Raw genomic sequence first — 19,011 nt, 5'->3', positions numbered from 1 at the left:
TTAAGTGCTAGACATTTGAAACTAATAATGTGGTAACTCTGGAAATCAAGTTCTCCTTCCTTGGATAGTGGTGGGTTTTATTTAAAAAAAACCTTTTTTTTTTTTAAATTGTTGTAGGCTATCTCTGTTCAAAGGATCAACATGAGGTGTAAACTTAATTTCTTAGGTCTTTTCTGGGCCTTTTACCTTGCACGTGCACAGTCACTTTTTAATTTTCCCCTTCTAGACATTTGCTTTTGAGTGTCCTAGTTTTTAATGTCTGGCTCCCAAAAGTGAAAAAGCAAAATATGAAGGAGGGAAAAAGGGCACCAACCCTTTGAATCCAGTGGAAGTCACTTCAGCTGGAGGGGGAGGAGCTTGCAACAGTGTGAGGAGGTACAACTACAATGGCTGCCTGCCTCTTTGTTTCTTTGTCTGCACTTCTGTGATCAGAGCAGCAATCAGTGACCAGAGCAGATTCCCATTATTTGGAGGACAGGGTCCTTTTTTGCCCACCCTAGTTCCCATAAATTGTGCAAATTGCTCCACAAACATTTCACACAGCTGCCTGCCACACGACTGAGGACAGGGGATGAGTAGCTGCTACTGTATTAAGAGCTAAAATTAACCAAAATTCATCTCAGTTTACCATCTAAGTCTTTCCCTGGAAGTTGCAAGCCTTCAACAGATTCCAGAATTCTAAAATAGTTACATCAGATAGATTCTATCAGTGCAGTTGTCTAGATGAGGTGCTTCTTTCTCCACCATCTTCCCAGGATCCTCTCCAGGATCTGTTTTGAGTTAATTTTTATATTCAGTGTGCAAAAAGAAGCCAAATTCACCTTTGGCGTGTGTGTGCCCAGTTGTCCCTGCACCACTTGTTGAGAATACTCTTGTTTCCTTAAAGGAATACCTTGACTCCTTTTTAAAAAACTGACCATATATGTGAAAGCTAGGATCTAGACTCTGAGTTATGTTCCAGTGATCTATAAGGCTATACTTATACAAATACCATACTGTCTTTCTCACTGTATGCTTGGCACATAATAGATGTTCAGTATTTGAGTTAAATTGAAATTGAATTGGCTCAACTTATTAAAGAGTCTGTGTTCTTACATTTGCCACATGTTTGCCTTTTTTCTGTTGGGATGTGTGTGTGGTAAGGGGAGTTGTGGGTAATTCCTTTTTGCTTCTTTTCCCCCTAGTTTCCTATCAAACTATATTTTGAAAAATTCTATCCTTATTCTACAAAGACATTTTCTGCTTCACTGAAAAATACTCCAGGACAGAGTACCTTTGGGATAGGCATGCTGTAGTAACCCTCTACAGCTAATGGTAGTAGCCTTCAAAAAACAACGATGTTGACTAGAACTGTACTCTTTAGAGAAGTGACATCCAGAGGCCTGTTAGTTGCCATCATGTTATTCCTTCCGTCAAAGCTTAGCTGTTTTAAGCATTGTTGTATTTATTGCTTTAAAGTAAAATCTTACCAGAATATACCGGACATATTTTATTAAGCAGTAGACTTAGAGTTATATCTGTACCATGTAACAATAGAATGACTCATGGGCAAGTTATTCAACTTTCCTGAGGCCATGATTACTTTGTGACAAAATAAGTCTTGCTCTATTAATCTCTTATGGTAATGAGAATCAAAGTGATGCTTGTGTGTTTTGCAAAATGCAAAGTGATACACAAACTTTTTAATGTCATTTGTTTATTTCTTAAGCAGCAATACACATCTTTATTTCTGTAAAATGCTATCTTTTTTTAAATGTTTATGTTAAGAGAGAGCCCCTGCACAGGGCCACACATGCGTGCGTGAGGGGGAGGAGCAGAGAGAGAATCCCAAGCAGAGCCTGACTACAAGGGACTGATCTCAAGACCCGTGAGATCACAATCTGAGCTGGAAGCAAGGGTCAGATGCTTAACCAACTGAGCCACCCAGGCACCCCTCTTTCAGATGCTTTCTAAGATAATATGAAAGGAAAGGAATTTGAACTGTTGGATCATTTGCTTACAAAAACAACTGAAATGGGTAAAGTTTGAGTGTTACAGCTCAAGAATGTGGGACATTTGTGAAACCAAGGAGAATAAGAGGAACATTTCTTTAGTCTCTGTCTTTATGACAAGAAGTTGTAGAGGAAATGCTGCTTTTATTGGAGAACATGTAAAATTTCTAATTTAATGTAATTGAATAGATTGTGATAAAATCTTGTTTCTTTATCACTGGTATGTAGAATTTATGTAAAAGTTATTTCTTAAATATAAAAGATTGAGCAATACAGAGCTACAGTAATCAGGGTTGTGTGGTATGGCATAAGGGTAAACATATAGGTTGACATAATAGAAGTGAATCCAGAAGGAAACTCTTTATGAAACCAATTTATGTTCAATTGGTTTTGTATAAGCGTGCCAAGACAATTCAGTGGAGGAAGGAATGATCTTCACAATAAATAATGCTGGATATCCACATGCAAAAGAATGAGTTTGGACCCTTTGTTCACATCATACACATAAAAAAATAACTCAAAATGGATTACAGACATAAATGTAAGAGCTAAAACAGTAAAGCTCTTGGAAGAGATTATAGGAGTAAATCTTCATAACTGAGTTAGGTCATGGTTTCTTGGATAAATTGGACATTGTCAAAATTCAGAACTTTTGTAACACAAAGGTCACTATCAAGAATGTGAAAAGACAACCCATCGAATGGGAGAAGATATTTCCAAATCATATATTGGATAAGAGGCTTGTATCCAGAATATGTAAAAAAACTTACTACTCAAAAATAAAAGGCAATCCATTTAAAAAGTAGGCAAAACATCTCAGTAGATGTGTTTCCAAAAAGATACACCAATGTCCAATAAGCACATGAAAGAGATGCTCAGCCCCATTAGCCATCAGGGAAATGCAACTCAAAGCCACAGTGAGATACCACTCACACTCACTATAATGGCAAGTGTTGGTGAGAATGTGGAGAAATTAGAACCCTCATGAGTTCTACTGATGGGATTATAAAATGGTATGGCTGCTTTGGAAAACTATCTGGCAATTCCTCAAGAAGTTAGACATAGAGTTACCACATGTCCCAGCTACTCATAAGTATAAACCCAAGAGAATTGAAAACATAGCCACACAAAAACTTGTTCTTAAATATTTATAGTAGCATTATTCATAACAGCCCAAAAGTGGAAACCACCTAAATGTCCATCAGCCAATGGATGGAGAAATAAAGTGTAGTGTATCCATCAGTAGGATATTATTTGGTAATCAGGAGTGAAGTATTGATACATGTCATAATATAGGTGAACTTTGAAAGCATTGTACTAAGTGAAAGAAGCCAGTCACAAAAGGGCACATGTTGAATGGTTTCATTTATATCAAATATCCAGAGTAGGCAGATCTATACAGACAAAAGGTAGATTAATGTCATGCAGCGGACAACTAAGGGTGAAGGTATTAGGAGGAAATGGGGAATGACTGCTAATAAGTTCAGGATTTGTTTTGGGGATGATGAAACTTATTGTAGTTATGGTTGCACACTTGTGAATATATTAAAAACCATTGAATTGTGCATATTAAATGGGTGAATTGTATGGTATATGGACAAAATTTTTTTTTTTTTTAATCAAGCAGTACCCAACTCAAAAAACTATGAAGAGAAGGACATCTAAGAATGTGCCTCTACTATTTATCTTCTGGAGACAAAAAAGAATCAGATGGTTGTTTATCTCTTAGTTACCATTTTTCTTTCATTCTCTAGTCTTGTAGTGGCTGACTAGGTTTATTAAATACATCCATTTTTGTGTTGAATGATAGTAAATCCTAATTCATTTTTGACAGGAATTGAGTTCTCAGACTTTATCACATGATGGAGGATTCTTCAATAGACTGGAAGATGATGTTCATAAAATTCTTATTAGAGAAAAAAGAAGAGAACAGCTTACAGAATATAATGGAACAGATAATTGCGCAGCTCATGAACACAACCAGGCATGTAAAATAGAAAATTCTCTTAAAATCACAGTGAAATTAAGATGCAATTTTCCTTTAAAAAAAAAAAAAACTTAAGCAGTGGAATCCAATTATGATATGATGCTACAATTTTAGGGTATTATCTTAGTCATTATCACACATAGATTCTTATGTTATCAAGTGTGAGGTCCTCCATTCATTGAATATTGCTGAATGTGTGCTATGTGCTAGGTACTGTTAGGCACCAGTACAGGGAGTGGGAATACCGAGATGGGTGAGACTGTCCTTCACTTAGATACTCAGAGCAGTGGGGATAGGAGTAGGCAGACCTATACAGTATCATTCAGCATGATGAAGGCTTTGAGAGAGAGAAGCACGATAAACACGAGGCTTTGAATAGAGAAGGTACTAGCTCCCTCCCTGGGGGAATTGTGAAAGGTGTCTGATGAATTGACATTTGGGATGGATGTTGAATGATGAATAAACTGTAAGAGAAATAGAGGGAGCCTGCGGGAAGTGCAAGAGCAGAGGCCCAGAGCTGCATAAGCCATAGACCGAATATTCAGAAAATAGAAGATTTTGCACTGAGATATGTACAGGGTATGTGAAGGTGGGGTAACAGGGCTGGGGAAATAGATTGGGTTTAGATTATGAAGGTCTTTTTTTGGAACTAAGAAGTTGGAACTTTAACGTGTAGACCAGGGGTTGCAAACTATTACCCGCAAGCTAAGAATGCTATTCACATTTAAAAACACTCAAAAACCAAAAAAGAAAGTAAAGATCTTATCATGTAGAGACATATAAGTTGCCTTTATTTTTCTCACCACAACTGCTAGTCTTCTGTTTTACTGGTTCTTAAACTTGAATATGTTCTTTAACTTAAATTGACCTCTGATCCATCAGTAACTGTTCCTAGCCTGGAACTTGTAGTAATTTCAGTACTGTGCCCACAAACACCTTCCTCCTTGATTTTCTCTTCTTCCCTTTCAGATGCACAGCATTGCCTTTCACAATATTACCTACTTCCTCTATTTTGATTTAATTCCTGGGCTTCCAGGTGTTGCTGGACAACCTGTTTTTTTAAAAACAGTGTAATGTTCTCCTCTGAAAATAAGTGCTATGTAACTTTTGCCATATCTTCATTTCTACTTAACAGGCCTTTGGTTCATCTCTCTCTCTCTTTAATTGAAGTATAATTAGTACACAATGTTATATTAGTTTCAGGTGTGCAATATAATGATATAACAAGTCTGTACATTTTGACTTTGAAAGATTCCTACAGTGGCTGTTCCAAATTCTAACTTTTTAAAAAAGTTTACTCACTTATTTTGAGAGAGAGCACGCAAGCAGGTGAAGGACAGAGAGAGAGAATCCAAGCAGGCTCCGAGCCATCAACACAAAGCCGGAAATGGGGCTCAGTCTCACGAACTGTGAAATCATGACCTGACCTGAAATCAAGAGTTGGGTGCTTAACCCGTTGAGGCACTCAAGCACCCTAGCTGTTCCAAATTCTAAAAGCCTGTTTCCTATCCTTTTACTCTTCTGTTGACATTATCTATTTGTTTCATTAAGATAGTCATTTAACAAATTAAACACCTACTGTGTTGTGTTATAGAGAGACGTAAAAGAAGTCCGACCTTTAAGAACTTTTTACTCTAATGTAGCAGTAAGATGGTTTATAAATAACACTAACATAATTTGATATCTATTTTCTTTTTTTCTTAATTTTTAATGTTTATTTTTGAGAGAGAATGTGAGCGGGGGAGGGGCAGAGAGAGAGGGAGACAGAATCTGAAGCAGACTCCAGGCTATGAGCTATCCGCACAGAGCCTGATGTGGGGCTCGAACTCACGGATGGTGAGAATATGACCTGAGCTGAAGTCAGGCGCTTAACTGACGGAGCCACCCAGGCAGGCACCCCTCTATTTTCAACTTAGTAGCAGGAAATCCTTGTCTGCCCAGAAGCACTTGTGAATTTCTTCCTTTCTAGTATTGAATTTTAATATATTCCTGTCTTTCCTTGACTGTCAAATCTTATGTATAGTCTGAGAAACTATGTTAACATTTATCATTGGCATATGTCTTTCTTTTTTCATTGACCATGATTTTCCCCTTTGTGGTCCGTATCTTATTTTTTTAAAGTCATTTCAGATCATTTTTGTATAGAAAAAATTATATTAAGTGTATTTCAACAAATAGGTGTCTCAGAACCCTTTGTAGAACAAATTTGGGCATATATAAGTTCACTTAAATGATTAAGTAACATTAATGGTCTAGTAAAACTAAAGTGACAGTGCAGTAGAGTAGATCGACAGTCTTTGAAATCAAACAGACCTAATAACACAAACTATAGCTTCTGTAGCTTACCAGCTGTGTTACATTGAGATGAAATTACCTGCCTTTCATGTACTGTTATTAGGAGTTATGATTAATTAGCAGTTATGACTTAAAATGTTTATCAGACCATGTTGTACACTGTACTCATTTAATATATAATTATTTTTGTACAAGGTAGAAAATGGTATGTCCAAAAAAGGATATATGCTGGTAAAGTGCCATACTAATTCGCAAGAATGGAGATCAGAGATGGCTTTCTTAGGAGAAAATGGCTTTTGTATTGGAATGTAAAAGGACAGTAGAATTTGATTATGCACAGATGAGGGAGAAGAAACTAGAAGGCCATGAGTAAAAATATGGAGGCAATGAAGTTAAACCAGTTCAATTAAAACAGAAAGACCATTGAGTATGGTATAAGCTTGGTAAGGTGGGTTAGAAAGTATTGTGGAGGATTTAAAGGTCTGATTTCTGGTTTAGTCAATAGACAGTAAAGAATTTTTGAAAGTTTTGAGCAGAGAACAAAATATGTGATAATAATTTCACTACAGTGCTTAGGAAAAACTGAGTGAATTTGAAGACGAGTGTTAGGAATTAAGACAGTACTCAGTATTATTAAGGGTATAGAACAACAGTAACATACTGCTAGTGGTATAGTATAAATTGGTATAACCATTTTGGAAAACAATTTGGTATTAACTTTTTATTTATTTATGTTAAAGATGCAACAATATTTGTTTTAGCTTTATTGAGTTTTAATTGACATATAAAATTGTAAGATATTTAAGATGCACATCATGATGATTTGCTGTACCTAAACATTGTGGGAAGTTTCCTCCCATCTTGTTAATTAACACATTTATCACCTCACATTTCCTTTTTTTTCCTTAGACTATTTAAGTTCTAGCCTCTTAAAAGGTCAATTATGCAGTATAGTGTTATCAACCATAATCACCATTTTGTACATTAGATCCTCCAGTTTTAATTCATTTTATAGCTAAAAGTTTGGGCTGTTTCACCAGTCTCTCTCTAATTCCACTAACGTTGAAGATGATGGGCAGACCACATTTTCTAGAAATTCCATCCTAGATTAAACCCTGGGGACATGTTCAAGATGAATGTTCAAAAGTCAGTTGTTTGTAATAACAAAATGGATAGGAGAAATCAGTGGGCTGCTGTTACACATAGCAACATGGATGAATATCAAAAGCACAATGTTTAATGAGTAAAGCAAGTCACCAAATAGTTTGATGCCATTTATATATATTTCAAAAAATAGTAAATTTAATATATTGTTTGGAGATACAGATATATGCAGTAAAAGAGGTAACAAAGGAAGAGAAAGACAATACAAAATTCATAATAGTGGATATTCTCAGGAGGGAAGGGAATGCCAAAGTAATGTTCAACTTCTTAATCTGCCTTCAGGTTATTTTCTTTTTACCTTATGTGTGTCATTATAGACTACTTCTGCATATGCAAAATTTTTCAAAATTAAAAAATTAAGATTTTCTCATAGTATATCATTGAGTGTAATGGGGAAAAGAAAAAGATTAAGACCATTTAAAAAATACTTTTCTCAGGGCGCCTGGGTGGCTCAGTCAGTTAAGCAGCCGACTTCGGCTCAGGTCATGATCTCGCGGTCCGTGAGTTCGAGCCCCGCATCAGGCTCTGTGCTGACAGCTCAGAGCCTGGAGCCTGTTTCAGATTCTGTGTCTCCCTCTCTCTGACCCTCCCCCGTTCATGCTCTGTCTGTCTCTGTCTCAAAAATAAACATTAAAAAAAAAAATTTTTTTTTTAAATAAAAAATACTTTTCTCTCTTTACCTCCTTCCTCTCTCCATTGTGCTCCTTTCTCAGAAAAAGAAAACTCTTCTTTTTGCCAAGGTGAAAATCCTCTTTTATTATACATTAATATGCCAGGAATTTTCAAAGGTAGAAAATAAGTCAATCCTAATAAACCTCTGTTTTTTAAAAATTTTTAATGTTTTATTTGAGAGAGAGACAGAGACTGAGTGTGAGCAGAGGAGGGGCAGAGAGAGAGAGGGAGACACAATCCGAAGCAGGCTTCAGGCTCTAAGCTGTCAGCATAGAGTCTGATGGCGGGGCTCAAGTCCACAAACCACGAGATCATGACCTGAGCCGAAGTCGGATGCTTAACCTACTGAGCCACCCAGACGCCCCATCTTTTTAATTTATTTTATTGTATTTTTTTTTAAGTAGGCTCCACACCTACATGGGGCTTGAACTCATGATCCTGAGATTAAGAGTCATGTGCTCTACTGACTGAGCCAGCCAGATGTCCCTAACCATTTTTTTTTAAAGTTGATTTATTTATTTTGAAAGAGAGCATGAGCAGGTGAGAGAAAGGGAGAGAGAGAATTCCATGCAGGCTCCACACTGTCAGCGCAGAAGCTGACATGGGGCTCGAACCCACAAACCTTGACATCATGACCTGAGCCAAAATCAAGGGTCAGGCACTTAACCAACTGAGGCATCCAGGCGTCCCCTCCTAATTCAACCATCCTTAACACAACATGTTTCATTTTTGAATACTGCTTTTCTAGGAAAATACCACATGCATGAGTATTTAAAAATAATTATAACAATAGGGAATATAGTTTTGTAGCCCCTTTTGTAAACCATGCATTATATTGTCAAATCAAGACAGTATAATTCACTTGGTCATTCATTGCCCTATTATTGAATATTTAGATGGTTGAGAATTGGTCACTTGATATTCATTGAACATCTTCTTATGTTTAGTTTTTTTGATGAATTATTTTCTTGCAATTTTTTTTAAAGATTTTGTTATTTTAGGTAATGTCTACACCCAATGTGGAGCTCGAACTCATAACCCCCAAATCAAGAGCTACACACTTCACCAACTGAGCCAGCCAGGCACCCCTCCTTGAAATAAATTCTTAAAAGTAGTAATTATAATTGAATCAAAGGATATAAACATCTGTGTTGCTCTTGATGTGTATCAACATTGTCTTCTAGTAACAGGGTATGAGTTTACTAGATTGTCCATAACGTTACCAGCATTGGGTAGATCATCCACTCCTGGTCTTATGGACTTGAGGGCTCTGTTTTATTAATTGCCCTTGTGGTATTTCTTGCTCTTTTGTTCAGGTGATACCCATACTCACTATGTCCAAACTCATGCCCATCATTTACTCTCCAAACCAAACATTTGGCTTGACTTCCATCATTTCTGTTTTTGGTTCTGTCATTTTATCCAGATATCCAGACTCTAAACTTCTTTTATTACTTTTCTGTTTTTCAAGGTTTGGGAGTTTTTAATCATTGAAATATTTCTCAAATCTATCTTCTCTTCTATTTTCATGAACACTTTTCTAATTTAGGCCCTCATTATGTCTTACTGGTATTATTTCAGTAATTTTTGACAAGTCTTCCTGCCTCCTGCCTTCTAATGGTAGGTGTAATTCCTCTTATACACTGCCACCAGATGGCTTTTTAAAAAGTGTGACTTCTACCATGCCACACAAGCCCTTAAATGTCAATGTCTGTTGAATCAAGTACAATGTCCTTGACCTGATATGTAAAGTCCTCAGTCTGTGCTTTTCAAACTGAGAGTTCCAACTCATTTAACAGGTCCAGAAATCAATTTAGTAGATTTATAGATAGATAGTAGAAAAATATAGTAGATAATAGAAAAAAAGGGTCAAGAGTATATAAACCATCTACCTACTCGTATTTTATGAAATTTGTTCCAATGCATATATGTACACATACACAACATATACCTACATACACTGACATGTATGTGCATTCTGGATCATGATCTAAAACATTCTTTAATGTGGGTCACTGTCATATAAGCTGGAAAGCATTGTTCTGTGATATAGTTTCAACCTAATTAACTCCAACTATATTCTTTCCCAGATTTTCTCATAGCTAGAGCAGAGCATACCTGTCACAGAGTGCTCAATCCTCCCTAGCTTTGCTCAAGGTTCATGTCACATGCTATCTTCTCTGTGAAGCTTTCTCTCACTGCCCCACCCTACACGCGAAACGTAGAAAATCTGGATGTGATCTTTCCTTCTTTTTCTTACTACACAGCATTTTGTTTTTCTTATGGCACATTTCACAGAGCACATTTTTATTATAACAGATTACAAATCCCTTGTGGACATGGACTTTATCTTCTACATCCTTGTATCTTCATTATAGTATAATATTTTCTACTTAGAAGATATTTTTTTAAGTTATTTCTTGAAATACAGGATTTTATAAAAATGAATGTACATTAAAACAGCATGATTTTCTCGGGGCGCCTGGGTGGCTCAGTCAGTTGAGGGTCGGACTTCGGCTCAGCTCATGATCTCGTGGTCTGTGAGTTCGAGCCCCGCGTCGGGCTCTGTGCTGACAGCTCGAAGCCTGGAAGTCTACTTCGGATTTTGTGTTTCCCTCGCTCTCTGCCTCTCCCCCACTCATGCTCTGACTCTCTCTCTGTCAAAAATAAATAAAACATTAAAAAAAAACAGTATGATTTTCTGTAAAGTGGAGAAATGATAATAGCAAAAATTAGTACTTGAGAGGTTGCTATATTAAACATTATTTAAAATGATTATTTCATTTAATTTGCACAGTTAACTAGAAGTTGGTAGATGTTATCTCCAGTTTGTAGATTCAGTGGGAAAAAATGACCTTAATTTTATTCATCTGGAGAAAACTGATAATTTGTTGTGGTCCTGCTTTTCTAATGATATATACTTTTTTCCTCCAATAATGTGGAAACCGTTCTATGGACCACTTTTTAGCTAAATAAATATGGTGAGCATTTTGAGTTATTAAGTCATAATTCTTATACATTAAATAATTGAGTATTTTAAAACACTAAATTGCTTTCAGTTACCCACATTGAGAAAGAAAAATATTTTAAATGTACCAGTTTGAGATAACATTTCTTTGCTTACTGGCGAAATTGTGTACTTTCTCATGTTTATTGGTTATATGTCTGTCATATGGTTGTGACTGTTTTTTCCAGTTTCTCATTTACCTTTTGATTTTGTTATAGTATTTTTGTGGAAATTTTTCATCAAGTTAAATCTATCAGTCTTTTCCTTTCAGTTTTTTCCCTTTGGTATGTTCAGAAGTACTTTCCTACTCAAAGATGATAGATATTCATCTAGATTTTAATACTTCTGTGTTTCCATTTTTTCAAAACTAGAATAGTAATTCATATTATTCCATACTCAGTATAAAACAATTTTGATAAAAGGAAATTTTAGTTTTTTTAAATGTTTATTTATTTTGAGAGAGAGAGAGAAAGCAGGAGAAGGGCAGAGAAAAAGGGAGAAAGAATCCCAAGCAGGCTTCACACTGTCAGCACAGAGCCTGATGCGGGCCTCGAACTCACAGACTGTGAGATCTTGACCTGAGCCAGCTGAGCCACCCAGATACCATAATAAAAAGAAATTTTTAAATGATAAAGTGAAATTTCTATAATCTCACAAGAATAAATCTCCTAAGAGTTATTACATTTTTAGTGTATATACTTCCAAATTTCTTCTTTGCATATGGTATCATAATATTAAGACCCTGTGAATGTTTTATAGTTCTATATCATTTTTAGTGACTTTGGAGTTTTCAGTTTTGTGAATTTACCACGTGTTTAGCCTGTATCCTGTTGTTGGGCATTTAAATTGATGTCCAGGGGTGCCTGGGTGGCTCGGTAGGTTAAGCATCCAGCTCTTGGTTTCAGCTTAGGTCAGGTTATGATCTTATGGTTTGTGGCTTTGAGTCTGCTGTCAGTACAGAGCCTGCTTGGGATTCTCTCTCTCCCTTTCTATTTGTCCCTTCCCTGCTCACTCTCTATCTCCCCCTCCGCCTCTCAAAGTAAATAAATGTTTAAAAATAATAGGGCTGCCTGGCTGGCTCAGTAGGTTAAGTGTCTGACTTCAGCTCAGGTCATAATCTTGCAGTGTGGGAGTTTGTCAGCATCAGGCTCTGTGCTGACAGCTTGGAGCCTGGAGCCTGCTTCAGATTCTGTGTCTCCCTCTCTCTCTCTGCCCTCCTCTCCTCAAAAATAAACATATATATATATATATGTGTATATATATATGTATATATATATATATATGTGTGTGTATATACATATATATATATATATATATATATATATATATATATATATATATAAATTGAAGTCCAGTTTTTTTGTTGTAATAAGTCTTCAGTGAACACTCTGATATTCTCCCCACCTCACTTACCTATTGAAGGTAAATTCCTAGAAGTGCAGTTCTTGGGCCTAATATATATATGTCTAATTTGGATCCACTCCCCTTATTCCTTAAACTAGAATCTTGAAGCCTATCATCCTCACCTGCCACATTCAACCCCCAATAAATACTGTAGATTCTGCTCCCAAATAGTTTTTCCTATGATATACTTCTCTCTATCTAAACTTCTAATCTCAGGCATAATCTTTTCTGACCTGGGTTTGCAGTTGTTATTAAAGGGTCTTTATACCTTTCCTACCCACTCTAATCCATTTTCCACAGCAGTCAAAGTGATCCCTGAAAAACATAAATGTAACATAAATATAAATCTGATAGTCCTGCTCAAAATCTTTCACTGCTTCACAAGGCTCTCCAAGATTAGGCTTCTGTCTTCTACTATCTTCCCCCTCACTAAACTCCAACCATACTGGCCTCTTTCCCCTTCAAATTCGGGCTCTCTCCTGCCTCAGAGCCTTTAAACATACTGCTCTTTCTACTTGGAAATCTCTTACCTCTACTTTTTGCTTAACCAGTTCCTTCCCATCTCTCAAAGTTCATCTCTTTTTTTTTTTTTTTTTTCAAAGTTCATCTTAAGTGTCACTACCTCAGAGAACACTTCCCTGATCCACCAGGGAATAGTCCACATTATTCCCTTTATAGCACTGTGCTGCTTTTCTTCATGGCTTAAAACCTTGCATTGATGTTATATCTGCCTCCTCTGGGACAAGTCCCAGAGAGCAAGAGTCAGTACACACAGCACCTAGCAGTTAGGTGTAGAGTTTCTGTAGAGTAAGTTAATGTTGCCACATTAGTCATTAGATAAATAGAACCAATTTATACTCTTATGTGACTGTAAGATGATTTTTTGCATTTAAATTTGTTTTGGTATGTGGTGCAGGATGGCAGGGATTTATTTAACTTGATTTTTTCCCCAGTTAGCCATTTATCCTGTAACCTACATTTGTTCTGTAATTCAGCCTTTTCTCACTTCTTTAAAATACCATAAGTATGTTACAATAAATTCTTATATCTCGGGGTGCCTGGGTGGCTCAGTCAGTTGAGTGTCTGACTTCGGCTCAGGTCATGATCTCACAGTTCGTGGGTTCGAGCCCCGCATCAGACTCTGTGCTGACAGCTCAGAGCCTGGAGCCTGCTTCAGATTCTGTGTCTCCCTCTCTCTCTGCCCCTCCCCTACTCATGGTCTGTCTCTCTCTATCAGAAATAAATAAACATTAAAAAAACATTCTTATATCTTAAGTCTCTTTCTGGAATTTCTTTTCTAGCACAGTGGCTCTGTCTACCTAGGTGCCCTGACCACACTACTTTAGTTATTTTTGCAATATAGTGTACAATTATTCAGTAGACAAATTCCTCTTCATTGCATTAACGTTTTGTTTCTGTTCTGTATTCTCCTGGATGAAGTTTTGACTGGAATTTCAATTGAAATTTTATTGAACTACCTAAATAATATTTAGTCTTCTCATCTGCAAACATACTTTGTTCCATGTCCTCTTTGGTATTTTATAATTTTCTTTATAGATCCTAAACATTTCTGAATTTTAATTTTAGAGATATACTTTTTAAATGTTTATTTTGAGAGAGACCATGTGCGTACATCAGCAGGGGGAGGGGCAGAGAGAGAGGGAGAGAGAGAATCCCAAGCAGGTCCATGCTCAGTGCAAGCCCAATGTGGGGCCATGACCTGAGCTGAAATCAGGAGTTGGATGCTTAACCGACTGAGCCACCCAGGTGCCTCTAGGGATATTTTTTATAGCTACTGAAGAGGAATTGGTTTTTCTAGTTATATTTTCTGCCTAGTAATTGCTGATATACAGAAAAGCTGTTAATTTTGGGGTTCTATTATTATTTGTTACTTATTATATTTTATAATCAAGTATAAAATATAAATTATAAAATAAGTATAAATTATAATTGATTACTTCTCATACGTTTTGAATTCTTTTGAGTTTTAAAGATAAACTAATAGCAACTTGTCACAGAGCACTTTTTTTTTTAATGTTTTATTTATTTTTCAGAGAGAGAGACAGACAGAACATGAACAGGGAAGGGGACAGAGACAGAGAAGGAGACACAGAATCTGAAACAGTCTCCAGGCTCTGAGCTGTCAGCAGAGAGCTTTACATGGGGCTGGAACTCAAGAACTGTGAGATCATGACCTGAGCTGAAGTCAGATGCTCGAAATGACTGAGCCACTTAGGCTCCCCGTCACAGAGCACTTTTAATATGTTTATCCCAGTATAGAAATATTTCAAAGTTTGATATTATTCTGTTATGCTTGTAGTTTGAGATTAATCATAAATATCTTATTTGCTTTTACTGTAATAATTACAATTATAATTGAGTAGAAGTGGAAATGTAGTCAACGGTTTAGGGTTGCTTTAGAAAATGAATTAAAATTGGGAAAAATCAGGCTTTTTCCTCTTAAACGTTCACAAATATTGTAAATATTGTAAACCAGAAATGGTAGAACTATCTTAGTTCTAAAATAGTGTTTTTCTCTCTTAGGAAGTAGTTCTGAAAGATGGAAGAATTGAAAGACTAAAGTTGGAACTTGAAAGGAAAGATGCTGAAATCCAGAAGCTGAAAAATGTGATCACTCAATGGGAGGTTTGTATTTATTTACTATTGTAAACTAAAATAATTCTCTTACATGGTACTTTTCTGTTTTTCTTATATGTAAATATGTGTAATATTTGATCAATAGAAATAACATTTCTACTGTTCAGGTTTTTAAACTCTCATTAATGATATAAAATCTGAATAACAGTGTAATTTTCTTCTCATGTTACAATATATATAACATTAAATTTTCCATTTTAACCATTTTTAAGTATACAATTTATTGGCATTAATTATCTTCACAGTGCTATGTGAATAACCACTATCTACTTCCAGAACTTTTTCATCATCCCAAGCAAATTCTGTACCCATTAAATAACTGCTGTTCTTCTTTTGTTGCAGCCACTGGTTACCTGTAATTCCAATGAATTTGCTTTATTCTGGGTACTTCATATAAATGGAATTGTATAATTTTTGTCTTTGTGTGTCTGGCTTATTTCACTTAGCATAATGTTTTCAAGTTTCATCCGTGTTTTTTGCATGTATCAGAATTTCATTCCTTTTATGGCTGAATTGTCCATTGTACGTGTATACTACATCTTGAACTTTACTCATCTGTTTGTGGACATTTGCATTGTTTCCACCATTTGACTGTTGTGAACAATGCTGCCATGAACATTAATGTACAAGTATTTGAGTCCCTGCTTTTAGTTTTTGGGTATATACCTAAAAGTAGAATTGTTGGATCACATGGTAATTATATGTTTAACTTTTGGAGAAACTGCCATATTGTTTTCCATAGCACCTGCAACATTTTACATTCCCATCACCAAAATACATGAAGGTTCCAATTTCTCCACATCCTTGCCAACATTTGTTATTTATACAGTTTATTTTAACCACAAACCTGCATATTACTCTTTGATTTGCTTCCTTAGGCTTTTTTTTTTAATCTCTTATTCATCTCAAGTGTCATTGTTTTTTGACTAATATTTATTCACTCAACAGTTATCTGTTGAGTGCCTATAATGTGCCAGGTGCTTTTCTGGGCCCCACATATGCAATGGTGAAAAAAATGATAACTCAAGTTCGAGCTCTGATGGTTCTTACATTTCCCTTTCTCCTCTACTTATGCCTTTAGGAATCATCCCTGCTAAAACCTTTTTGGACTGCATCCACCCATCTCCCTTAGCTTTCTCTTTGTGGTTTATATTTTCCTTTTCCTTTTCTCCTCTGTGCCAGGCACAGAGAAGAAATACAAATATGAGGTACCAAGAAGCTCATAGTCTAATGAGGAAGATACACATGTAAATAGTTGTAGTACACTGTAGAATTTATAGAGATTTGACAGAGTGCTCCCAAATCACAGAAATAATCCTGAATTAGTTGCTGCTATTGAAAATTGCTAAGCTTTTCACAGAAGAGATGGTGTTTCCAGGTAGAGACAGTACCTACAAAGGCATGGAAATGGTAAGAAATATATTGTTGCTGAAATTTAGAGAAATGGAAAGTTGTAAAAGGTTATATTGGAGATGTTATTTGGGGTCAGTATTTGAAGGCAATTGGATTTTATTTTATTTATTTGTTTAATTACAGGAAGGTAAAACCACAGAGCAATATCAGCCATGAACAAACATGCAGAAATTCTTAACAGGATCTTAGCAACTTGAGTCCAATAGATTTTTTTTTTATTCATCAAATGAATTTATAACTGAAAATTAAAATTTAAAGTTACTATTGAAAGCAGTAAAATTTTAGTTGACCATGGCTAAACAAAAAATATATATAAGCCAAGAAATTTAAGTACCTTTTTGTTCTTTGATGTAATTCTTTTAATGGAACATTTCCCTTCTGGTGACAGCTTTTAACATTTAGTTTATATTTATTCACATCAATCTGGGCCCTAGGTAAAAAGAAATTGTCAGGTACTATATACATCTATATCTTATAAATATATTTAGGCCAAGTTTTTAGATAAGAATTGAAATATATATTCATGTAGCACCAATCTAGTGGTTCTAATTGCAGTTCTTTTTTGTCCTGCTCATAATTTATGAAGCTTTGTTTTTTTTAATTTTATTTATTTAATTTTATATTTTTCATCATGGTGGGTGTACTCTTTAATCCCCATCACCTGTTTCCCCCATCCCCCACCCATCTCCCCTCTGGTAATCATCAATTTGTTCTCTGTAGTTAAGAGTTTGTTTCTTGGTTTGTCTCTCTTTTTTCCCCTTTGCTCATTTGTTTGTTTGTTTTTTTTATTTCACTTATGAGTGAGATTACATGGTGTTTGATTGACTGACTTATTTCACTTAGCATTAAACTTTCTAGCTCCATCCCTGTTTTTGCAAATGGCAAGACTGCATTCTTTTTTACAGCTGAATAATATTCCATTATAGATAGATTAGATAGATAAGGTAGATAGATAGATAGATGCACACACACACTCACCACATCTTCTTTATCTATTCATCTATCGATGGACACTTAGGCTGCTTCCATAGTTTGGTTATTGTAAATAATGCAGCAATAAACATAGGGGTGCATGTATCCCTTTGAAGTAGTGTTTTTGTATTTTTTGGGTAAATCCCCACAAGTGCAATTCCTGGATTATAGGGTAGTTCTGTTTTTAATTTTTTGAGGAACCTCCATCTGTTTTCCAAGCTGCACCAGCTTGCATTCCCACCAACAGTGCAAGAGGGCTCTTTTTTCTCCACATCCTTACCAACACTTGTTTCTTGTTGTTGTTAAGTTAGCCATTCTGACAGGTGTGAGGTGATCTGTCATTGTGGTTTTGCACTTTCCTGATGACTAGTGATGTTGAGCATCTTTTCACGTGTCTGTTAGCCATCTGTATGTCTTCTTTGGAGAAGTGTCTTCTGCCCATTTTTTAATTGGATTATTTGTTTTCGGGGATCTTGAGTTGTATCATTTCTTTATATGGACAGTAACCCTTTATCAGATACGTCATTTGCAGGTGTCTTCTATTCTAATGGCTGCCTGAAGGCATTTGGATTTTAGTAAAGGTCTTTAGAAAGGGAAGTGGCATGAGAATTGTTTTGTGGGAGAATAATGCACATGGCTGAAGCCTTGAGTGAAGGTAGTCTGGTAAAACAATGAACAGGTATTGAGTGTGAGAGGAAGAGCACATTTTCAACTGGTTTGGGCAGTGGTAACTAATACCCCATTTTGTATATGCTTAGTTTGAAATAGCTGTAGATGTAGGCATAGATGTTCAGGATGCAGCTGAACACAGTTGACTCACAACGTATGTATCATTTAACTTAAGTGCTCTCTTTTTCATGAAATTAAAAATACTAATAAGGCACTATATGTTTCATTTGTGCTCTTACAAATTGCATGGCACTAGTGTGTTATACATTTTGTTTTTATCAATACATTTGCTATTCAGGGTTATATGTACAAAACTATATATGCTATTTTTATGGTCAATATAAAGATTTTTCACGGGTAATTTTGCTCATTTGCAATTTTTGCTTTATGAGCTGACTTTAGACTCTAAGGCTGGAATAAGAGGTGTTTCTGTGTACACTGATCTATATCTGGGACAAAAGGCTTGAGCTGAGATAGCCTTTAGCAAGATATTAACATTGATTAAAGCCTTGAGAGAATTTCTTACAGTTTCATATTCTTAGGGGATATATTTCTATATTCATAGTGAATATACTTATAGTTGACTTTGTATGGTTTTCCCCTTCATATTTCCATGTGTCCATCTGACTTACTGCCCTCATTCATTTCTAAGATTCTCAGAAGTTCTATTACTTTTATATTTACTGTGGTATTTACTTCTGTTCGATGTATTGACTGCAGTTATTACTGAGTATCATTACTGGTTATCAGCAATTTACTGAATAGAGTGTTTAGTAAAA

General features: G+C 35.7%; 1 protein-coding gene across 4 annotated transcripts in view; it reads left to right on the top strand.

The window, feature by feature from the left end:
• GKAP1 (G kinase anchoring protein 1) overlaps positions 1-19,011 on the top strand; it is an 89,716-nt gene that overhangs the window by 56,637 nt on the left and 14,068 nt on the right. For 2 of the 4 annotated variants that reach the window (XM_019423547.2, XM_019423548.2), the window contains exons 8-9: positions 3,826-3,975; positions 15,065-15,166. In XM_019423547.2, the coding sequence (XP_019279092.1) occupies positions 3,826-3,975; positions 15,065-15,166 (252 nt within the window). Of the gene's footprint in view, positions 1-3,825; positions 3,980-15,064; positions 15,167-19,011 lie in introns of all 4 variants that reach the window. The other 2 variants (XM_053907835.1, XM_019423549.2) reach the window with 2 other exon arrangements.

This window comes from Panthera pardus, unplaced genomic scaffold, assembly GCF_024362965.1.
Source record: "Panthera pardus isolate Hobbes unplaced genomic scaffold, ASM2436296v1 HiC_scaffold_20, whole genome shotgun sequence".
Lineage (NCBI taxonomy): Eukaryota > Metazoa > Chordata > Mammalia > Carnivora > Felidae > Panthera > Panthera pardus.
The sequence above is the reverse complement of the archived record's forward strand: the minus strand, read 5'-3'. Positions and strand labels throughout refer to the sequence as shown.